The sequence below is a fragment of the Cynoglossus semilaevis genome, chromosome 2 (genome assembly GCF_000523025.1).
Source record: "Cynoglossus semilaevis isolate Cse_v1.0 chromosome 2, Cse_v1.0, whole genome shotgun sequence".
Classification (NCBI taxonomy): Eukaryota; Metazoa; Chordata; class Actinopteri; order Pleuronectiformes; family Cynoglossidae; genus Cynoglossus; species Cynoglossus semilaevis.
Genome location: NC_024308.1, coordinates 4,514,228 through 4,523,890, shown reverse-complemented (window position 1 = coordinate 4,523,890; position 9,663 = coordinate 4,514,228). Strand labels below are relative to the sequence as shown.

Sequence of the window (9,663 nt, the reverse complement as noted above, 5' to 3'; positions counted from 1 at the left end):
TTATGGGTATAATTAAAAATATATACGTAAATACGTAAACATTATTTTCAAATACCGTCGTTGTCCCTCCACACCACCAGTAGGCGCTCGTCAATCAGTACCAATGTCTGCACTCTGGTTGCTGAGAAGTCTGTTTTGCCCTTAGTTCTAGCGTAACCATGTGCGGTACATGAAGCACTGAAGAGACATAGACAAATGAATTCTACTGAAAATGTGAGGGTCTGTTAAAACTCTGACGTTTTTTAAAAGTAAGGATTAAATTTAATTTTAGGGGAGTGAACGGAAACGCACATCGATTGTGAAATTAGCTTCAGCGACAGCGACCATCACCCCTGAGGCTTGCCGGTATGTGACATGTGACGTTCATACATCTGAAAAACATTGAAAATAAACTAAATTCTGTAAAAAAAAATAGAACAGGCTGGCCATACGTGTTGCCTCTCAGGTAAAATTATTACATTGTAATCGAATTGACAGTTAAAGCAAATAGAAGTTAATTTAAATGCTAACAGCTGCTAATGTCAGATGAGGTGAAGTAGCTTCGTGGATAAGTTTCTCTGTTACCTTTCACGTTTGGTTTATGTAGTCAAATCAAGATCATTTCTTTTTTGTGAACCTACAAGTTAAATGCTGCTCTTTCGCTTTTATATTCTGACCGTGTTTATATTAACTGTATATTGTCTATTTCCAACTACGCTACATGTAATATTGTGGATATATCAGTAATAGTTACGGTCGTTACTGATTCACTGGAATAGTTATGTTAGTTACTGATTAACAACCATGACAATAAAGACCGTTTTTAAAAAGTGTGTATAATTTAGCAAGTTTAAGTCCCATAACAAGAACACAAAGATATGAACATCTTTAAAGTTGTATTAATTCGTTTCAGAAGCCATTGTCCAATACATTTTAACTTTTTTTTCAAATATAAAAAATGTAATAATTACAGGGGAGTGGTCGAAATTGTTTATTGTTTAATTTAATTTCGGCATAAAACATTTTTTTTGTTACACAATTTACCTTTTTAGAATTGTCTTTCACATAATGGAGGAAACACCATTTCTTTTTTTAAGTTGCTGTTTGTTTCATACAGAAAGTGACACAAACCTCTCTTGTCTTGTGGCTGACTTCAATGTCTCCGCAGTTCAAACACCATGTTTCCTCAGGCGAGTAAAGAGTTCTTGGTTCGGGTGCGGTTCTTTTGGCGGCCGTTTTTTCAGGGCCGGTACCTCTTGGTCACAAACGTCGTCAGTTCTGGAGGCATGCTGGCACTTGGAGACTGCCTGCAGCAGAGCCTAGAGATCCGCAAAGACACCGATAGAATCAGAGACTGGAGGAGGACAGGTATTATACTTGTTAGAAATATTCATTGTTTTTTTTTCAAGCAACACCAGAAGGATCTGGTGTTTAAAAACAATTTGTGTTGACATTGTTTTTTAAAAAGATTTATTTCACCTCTGCAGGTTGCATGTTTGTTGTTGGCTGCTCCATGGGTCCACTACTGCATTACTGGTACTCCTGGCTAGACAGAGCCTTCCCTGGCAATGCCCTCCGTGTGGTTGGCAAAAAGGTTCTCGTGGACCAATTGGTGGCCTCACCAACAATTGGCATGTGGTATTTCTTAGGTGAGAAATGTTGATGTTTTTCTAAGTGTTGGGATGATTTTTATGTATTTACTCAAAGTGTCAAATGTATGTAATTAAACAGATGTTTTGTCAGACAGGTGTTTCACAATCAATTGTGGACGACATTGTTAGTTATGTTCAAAGGTTGTCACTGATTTAAAAAAAAAGTGATTATTTTAATGCTCCACACTCCTTTTACTCCTTGTCGTTCCTTATCTTAAAATGGTTTTGGCAGCATGTGATGCTGACGCACTTTGACAGATAACCTTCTCACTGCAGGAATAAATCTCACTGAGGGACACACTTTATCAGAAGGATGGGAGGACTTCAAAGGCAAGTTCTGGGAATTTTACAAGGCAAGTGATCCTCACACTATCAGAGCTGAACACAAATCAACTGTTGCACAATCGGTTCATCTTTGCTCTTTATTGGAGATGAGAAGTGAAATCTTTGTTTGTTTCAAATATAAACATGTCCTGCAGAGGGAGCTGTTAACATAATTTTAATGGCTTGGCTAGTACACCTATATGTTCAACTGTTTTTAAAAATCTAAGTATGTAACAAGCTATAACTGATTTTCCCTGAGAACACTTTTATTGTCATGGAAAATTATTTCACCTCCCTGCTTCTTCCGGCATCGTGGGTGAAGGCAAACAAATTTGAAGTTGTGCTGATGCATGTCTGTTGACACTCTAGCTTTTAATGTATGATTAGATGATATGTCTGTTGTGCTGTAGCTGCTACAAATTTTCTGGAAAAGTCCTGTAAAATACTTTTAAGAAGGGAGTTTGATCTTTGACATGCAATTGGTCTGTCAAGGAGAGACACCAGGAACAGCAGACACAATGTTATGTTGGCTAAGGTAACTTATCAACGTACATACAGTAGCTGCACACCTCCATCAACACTGTAACGTTTTATTTGTAACTTAATTTCATGCATAAACCACAAAAAGACCCCAGATTGACTGGGAGGGTGAAATTATATCATTATCACCATTTTTAAAGCCGTTGTTTTAATCTTATATTACATCCACTCAAAAAATTGTTTACTTAAAACTGGTCGCAACTTGTTTCACCACTTAGCCTCCAAGCGAATGTTTTTCAGCCTTTGGAAAATGTGCGTCAGATGTTGTTGTGTTTGTTCTGTGTAAACTCACACCTAGTTGTTTTGTCTCATCTGTAGATGGACTGGTGTGTTTGGCCAGCAGCTCAGCTGATAAACTTCTACTCCGTCTCACCCAAATACCGCGTCCTGTACATCAACGTGGTCACGTTAGGCTGGGACGCCTACCTCTCCTACCTCAAACACAGAGTAAGTCGAGACAAAGACAAAACAGAAATCCTGAATTTTATAACACAGAGAGACTTTTTTGATTTTTTTTTTTCATCATGGCTTATAAGAAAAATATTTTCTTTTAGTGATGTTTAGTAATGTTGGATTGTGGCTCAAAAACACACAATTTTTTGCCATCATCTGCTATTAATGCATGAGTTTTTAAGTCCTATGGAATACACAGCCATAGTTTAGAGAAAAATGTTTTAAAATGAAACATCACAAAGATTAAATTATTATTTTCATGGCTGTAAAAATGTAATGTTATTTCCACTGAGACAAAGATATTGATAATTAAACTTTAATGTGTATTCTGTCAATTTTTTTGACAGGATGATAAACCACACACTCACCAGGTGCCAGACAGCAGTTCTGCTGCACACGATCAACAGGAAGTATCCAACCCTCTGAAGGATGAGACATAGAGACCGAGGTTCTGCTTCCCACTCATTCACTCAAGGCAAAAGAACATGGTTCATATTTTTTATACTATTGTAGACTGTTGTGGATTCCTGCCCTTGTTATTCTCCTCCAACACTTCATGTGTGGTTGGACTCAGAGAAGAGATTCAGAGATGGTTGGAGGGACTTTCTTGTTTTTGGACGTTTGAATCATTTGCTTATTGAAAGGATCATTCAGGGAAGAGTGGCTGTGACACTGCCACAAACCACTGCACTGAGATTCCACATTTCAAAAGTGGTTGTAGTGGGAAACTCAAAACTCCAGCATTTTTAGTTAAATTCATCAGTAAGGTTCCGTCACCTTTAGTTTTGTGCACAAAACATTATTGTGCACTAAATGTAAAATAGAATGTTCAGGTCCAGAACATTTTTATTTAAGAACGTGCTCATTGATCTTATTTATTTCTGTGATGATGAATTATTTGTTAACATTATAAAAAAGAAAGTCTGAGTTCTCTCTCAGGCTTGCATTCATACAAATCTAATAGCACCTTTAACTAAGTTTGTCCCAATACCATCTACAATTAAACCTTTTGCATAATTAAAAACAGCCAACTGACCAGAAAGTGAGCAGCTCTCCTGCTTTCCAGTAAACAAAAAAGCAATATTTCAACATCCCAATAAACAAATAAACACAATGTTTATTTAATAAGTCACAACATAAAAGTGACATGTCGAGATAAAACCTCCTCATCAGCTCTAAAGTGTGTTTTAAGGTGTTCCCATAAATTGCTCGTATCGTGAACAAATCTGTCAGTAAATCTTGCTCCAGTCAGTGCACCTGATGTTAACAGAACAAATCTGTCAGTAAATGTTGCTCCAGTCAGTGCACCTGATGTTAAAAACTGCTCCAAACTGCTGCCGTCGTTGTCTTACTGAGATACACTACCCACGAGTGCAATTAGACACCTAACTGCAGTAGGAAAAAGTACACATTTTCAGGAATGAAGTATTAGGCCCAATATAGGTAGTAGTATCTGTGTTTTGCCCTTGTTTTTTTGTTTTGTTTATTTGTTAATCCCAAATCCAGGTTTCTTTACTGTGATCATTTTAAATTCTCTCTCATTAAGGATTTTAGACCCTCTCTGCCCTTTAACTGTTCTCACTGGGAGAACCCTTCCTTTCAGACCAACCGTTGTTCCTCGGTCAACTACGTCATCGTGGAAAACAAACTGCCGGTCAGTTTGCGTGTTTAGTTGTTGTATTTACTGTGTGGAGTCGACCAGTCTGACGACAAACAAACCCCATCATTAAGAACATTATCTGCTCTCATTGTGTTGTGGACAATAGCTGACGCTCACGCGTCACACCGCTGCTACGTGATTGGTCGGCTGGATGTTTATTCTTATGAGCAGGTGTGTTCTTTTAATAATTGCTCTGCACATATATGACTGTGTCCTAGCTGCTGGTAACGTGACCTTCTGATGTTGGTGCTGACTTGAAAATGTCACAGTGATTATTTTGATGCAGAATTCAAAGTTTTGCAAAACAACTGAAATGTAGCCACACGTTAGAAAAACAAATCTATTTTCAAGGAGAGAACTGTACGCGATGATTTAAGTGTTTCTTTTATTATTTGTATTTAATATTATGGCCTTGTTTTAAAATGTGCATTTAAATGAGGGGTTACTGGTGTGAGACTGTTGAAGAAAACTGCAGTTTATTATTACGTACGTAAATACTGAAATGATGTGCCATAATCTGTCGGAGGATGAGTCATGACGTGCTGCCGTCAGACAGTGTCCTGGTGTAATTATCATCCTTACACATTCCATGTGTATATCCTGTTTGGATTTTATGAAAAGTAAAAAAAAAAAAACCATATGAAGAAGATATATGTTGTAATAAAAATTAAAATAAATGTGTAATTACACTTAGTGCCTGTGATTTTAGACAGTGAATGAAAGTTGACATTTATAGACTCTTTATTAAATGCGACAGTTCTGATTTCTGAAGGAACCTGTTTCGTGAAGTCATCTACTATAAAAACAATGAGCCCATAAATGCATAATACACTCATATGTAATAAATAACCAAACAACCAAAACTATTTAGAGAAAAGGGACAAGGGAATTCTATCAACTGTAAAAAAATAAAATCAAATTAATTTATAATTTATATAATTACATTATATATTTATTTCATATATTATAATACATTACCAAAAGACTTCTTCTTTTTTTTAATGCAGGGTTTCATACAGCTTAGTAACGACAGTAACGTCAACGGTGAATGTGAGCCACAGTGCCCTCTCTGGAGCTCTGTGTAAATACACAGCCCTGTTCAAACATTGACTAACCAATCTGAGGGCGTTGATGTGAGCCAGCCCAGGGTTCAGGGCACTCTGCCACATCCTGTGGTCAAGGATGCGCTGTGCATGTGTCTGTGTCAGTGTTCAAATGACTTTCTTCTCCTAACATGTCGGCACCGATGTACCTCACTGTACTGCTGTCTCTGTTTGTCTGTACAGGTAAGTACAGTACATTTTCACTTACCTGGATGTAAAGTCTTTTGCCGGCTTAAAAGTTTGCCTATGCGATATTACTGAGTAGTACTGCAATTATGATATTTGGATGGGTAAATATGCTGCAAAAACTTTTGTTTCTGATATTTGTCCCTAAGGAAAAAGTGGATATTTGACCTGAATATTTGATCTCCATCACACAGTTGGATTGTTAGTTTGTTGTTTTTGCTTTTTTATAAAGATGATTTAAGTTGATACACTGCAAGTAGCTTTTTCAGTAAGTAATTTGAAGCTTGTGAATTATATCGATGCTTATGTGGAAGAAAATAAATATTTAAATAGTGACAGTGTGTGAACCACTTATTGATGTCTGCTCGCCTTAGAAGGATTTTTAAATACACCTTCAAAGTCAATATTGTCACCTGAAGCTCAAACTGTAGACTTAAAGTGACACAACGGGGGATTTTATATAGCTGTACTCTGTTGAAGCAGTTTTTTATTTGTAGCCACTTTATACTCCGTTTGGGAATAAGTCCTTGTTCACTCAGTTGACCATAGGTGTGAATGTGAGTGTGAATGGTCATTTGTCTCTGTATGTAACCATCTGATGGACTGGGGACCTGTCCAGGGTGGACAACGTCTCAGCCTTCGCTTCACTTTTTGTGCTTTGGTGAATAGAAGAGAGTGACAGACAGACAGTTGTCTCTCAGCAGCAACTACAATTCTTTTTATATTGTAAATTTACATAAATAGGCTTTAAATTAGATTAATTTTCAAATTATCCTCCTAAAAAAATCCATATAACAAGAAATAAAAAGATCTGACACAAGACGTGAACCAATGTCTTCGTAGAATAAATATAGTGTTTAGATAGTTTTCTGTCTGAAATGCGTTCGCAATCTTGCTTTAATTTTCTTTAAAAGCTGCAGTGGGTGACGATATACACTCTCCCCTCTAGGACGCAGTGTTGAGCAGGGCTCTAAAGCAGTACTGTTTACTTTTCTTAACAGTATAAACATAATACAGATATTCAGAATAGAATGGAGGGAAAAGGGGGTAAATCTATTTTTATAATTATTACTTTTTTTGCCCTTTTTTCTTGTGTTGTGCTTTCTGAATTCAAAGAATAAATGATCAGAGTGTTATGACAGTATTTAACAACAGCAAAGATTGAAGAAATAAATCATAAAAACAGATTCCAGAATATCTGTTTCCTACGTCAGTAGAAACAATCATAAATATCCCTGTATATCAGTATGAATAGATCTGATTCACTGATTTTAAATATTGACGACAACCAAAAGAACTAGCTAAAGTAATGTTTCTACGACATTTATGATCTCATTAGGAAATGAATTCTCATCAAGGGTTACTAGAGTTCCTCTGCTTCCTCCCAGTGTTGCAGGTATGACGTGAGAAAGAGGCTCAGCTGCTCCACGGAGGAGTTACAGTAATGGACGGGAGAGAAACAAATCTCCATGTGTGAGCTTTCGAGCTTTGACAACCCATCCTAGGACCCATGATCCTCTACGTGTGTTGACAACCCCTCCTAGGACCCATGATCCTCTACGTGTGTTGGATATTAGCCTGCCGTCGTCTCCGGTCTCTACATGTGCTTTTGTTCCGTGTTTGACGGTGGAGAGACTCTTCTTCATCAGTAGAAGTGACAGTCCGGCTGTCTCTGACATGTCAATACGTGGCTGATGTGCTGCTCGAGTGCATTATTTATAAACTCGATGGTCATTATGTCCCTGCTCTGGTGTTTGGCCTGCAGGGGGTGCAGTGTTAAGTGGATTCTGGAGACTGGCTTGTCCTGCTCAGCAGATCCTTCTCGGTCCACTCTCAGTCAGACACCGTATTTTTTGTTTTTTGAACAAGCCGTTTAAATGGTGCCGTGGTGGTTTCCAGGTGGTCGGTCCAGTGCAGTGTGAGACGGAGGGTTGGATGGATTTTACTGTGTTTGAAACCAAAAATATAAATGATAAAATATATATAAACCAGAAGCATGACATGGCAACAATGGTTTAATGGTTTTAAAAACAGCAAATTGAGTTTATATCGATATGTGTGTATATATGTGTATATATATATGTATATATATATATATATATACATATGTATATGAATGAAGTCCGTCGTTACATCATCTCAATTTGTTTCTTTTTGCAGGGACCACAGACCCCTCTAGCACCGCAGCCCCTGTCAGCGCCACCACAGGCGCCCCAATCACCACGACCCAATCTCCCACCACGAGCACCACCACAGATGTCACAACAACCACGACCCCCTCTTCCAACACCACCACAGTCACTACAACCACCATGGCCCTGTCTTCCACCACCACCACCCCTCGCCCCTCCACAACTTCAAGTTCTGATATCCGTCCATCTATTGAGGAAACCAGCGACACAACGACCTATCAGTCGATGCCGTCTCAGTCCAACACGGGAACGTCATATCCGACAGTAACTGTAACAACCACTGATGACACAACTGGCACAGGTCAGACCCCAGTAGGGGACCAAAGGGTTTGTTTTTCTGTTCTTTATAAATAGGTCATTACTGTGGAATCACAGGTGTAATTAAAGGGGTTGGGGGGCAGCCCCCTCCACAGTCCAAAGTAATACAGCATTAGGATTATCTGTTTATATGCTGGTGAACTGTCCAGTGTGTTCTCTGCCCTCTTCTGACAAATGCTGGAATTGTTTCCAGCTCTTTTCAGCAACATTGAAAGGTATCAAGGGAAAGCAAAAAAAAAAAAAGAAAAAAAAAGAAATTGGAGCCTAAAATAATTTCACTTAGTGGAAACAAAATAAAAAGATACACATGCAGATGCACTGTAATGTCACCTGAAATGGAAATGAAGGAATAGAATTGAATGAAATGAATGAATGACCCAGGGTAACATTAGTCTACCAACTGGATTATCAACTGGCAGGCTGAATCTGGTCCGCCTTAATTTTCCAATCCGGCCCTTTCCAAAATTCCAAAATTGTGAGCATCAAAGAAATAATTTTGTGTTGTCCGCACTATTATCGCAAAAAAAAAAACAAAAAAAAAAACAACAACTATTGGTAGACCTAAATAACTACCAGTAATCCCCACCATTTATAACCTACCTGTATGTTTATATTCTGTGAGTCAAAAATGTGTCTGTCCAGAAAGATCCTGGCCCTCTGACAAATATAGACATTGCTGTCCTCCCAGTAAATACTTAGTTGTCTTCAGTGTCAATATACTGAAGTACCGTTCATCCATCATGTCTCATTTTCTTTTCGTCAGATGTTGACGATGATGTTGTTTCTGTCACTCACAGTTGCCTCACAGGATTGGGGGAAAAAAGGGGACCTAAAGGACGACCCCGGCCTGGTGACCATCATCTTCATCTTCTGCATCATCCTGGTCCTGGCACTGGTGGTTGGCACCATAACGTGTACCAAGCTAACAAGGTCAAAGTTTGGCAAGCTGAAAGACATGCCTTCGGTGAGCTGATGTTTTAAAAGATGGAAATGATGAAGTTTGTCTTTAGTCACGACGGTACTCTTGGTATTTGGTATGCAGGACTGTCACCCTATCATCAGCCCTGTTTTACTTAAGCAGTGTTGGTTGCTATGCTCTGTTAGCATGCTAAAATACGAGCTTTTAGCCTTTAGCTTTTACCCGGTGCTGAAAAGAACAGATATCTTGTTTTAAACAGAACATTTGGTGAAAACTTGAACTAATGTCATCTCTTTGAGCATTTTGTTGCTTGATACAAACTGAAGGACCAGAGAAT

General features: G+C 38.3%; 2 protein-coding genes across 3 annotated transcripts in view; both read left to right on the top strand.

The window, feature by feature from the left end:
- The first annotated feature begins 91 nt into the window (after positions 1 to 91).
- Positions 92 to 4,058, top strand: mpv17l2 (MPV17 mitochondrial inner membrane protein like 2). 2 transcript variants are annotated; one of them, XM_025054219.1, is made up of 6 exons: positions 92 to 445; positions 1,148 to 1,347; positions 1,467 to 1,628; positions 1,908 to 1,984; positions 2,814 to 2,942; positions 3,296 to 4,058. In XM_025054219.1, the coding sequence occupies exons 2-6, from the start codon at positions 1,158 to 1,160 to the stop codon at positions 3,386 to 3,388; spliced, it is 651 nt and encodes a 216-aa protein (XP_024909987.1). In that variant the 5' UTR covers positions 92 to 445; positions 1,148 to 1,157; the 3' UTR covers positions 3,389 to 4,058. The 2 variants fall into 2 exon arrangements, with proteins under 2 accessions (XP_024909987.1, XP_008330350.1); XM_008332128.3 differs by having other exon boundaries at positions 94 to 345.
- Positions 4,059 to 5,613: 1,555 nt separating this feature from the next.
- cist1 (colon, intestine and stomach enriched 1) overlaps positions 5,614 to 9,663 on the top strand; it is a 6,272-nt gene continuing 2,222 nt past the window's right edge. The window contains exons 1-3 of the mRNA XM_008332145.3: positions 5,614 to 5,894; positions 8,058 to 8,390; positions 9,205 to 9,371. Of these exons, the coding sequence (XP_008330367.1) occupies positions 5,843 to 5,894; positions 8,058 to 8,390; positions 9,205 to 9,371 (552 nt within the window). The 5' untranslated portion in view covers positions 5,614 to 5,842. The remainder of the gene's footprint in view (positions 5,895 to 8,057; positions 8,391 to 9,204; positions 9,372 to 9,663) is intronic.

What these genes read in the sequence shown, in the direction of transcription:
- mpv17l2 (XM_025054219.1), top strand. Translation starts at nt 1,158, where the DNA reads ATGTTTCCTCAGGCGAGTAAAGAGTTCTTGGTTCGGGTGCGGTTCTTT. An exon ending in AGTTCTGGGAATTTTACAAG is followed by an intron (nt 1,985 to 2,813) that starts GCAAGTGATCCT and finishes TCTCATCTGTAG; the next exon opens with ATGGACTGGTGTGTTTGGCC. An exon ending in TCTCCTACCTCAAACACAGA is followed by an intron (nt 2,943 to 3,295) that starts GTAAGTCGAGAC and finishes TTTTTTTGACAG; the next exon opens with GATGATAAACCACACACTCA.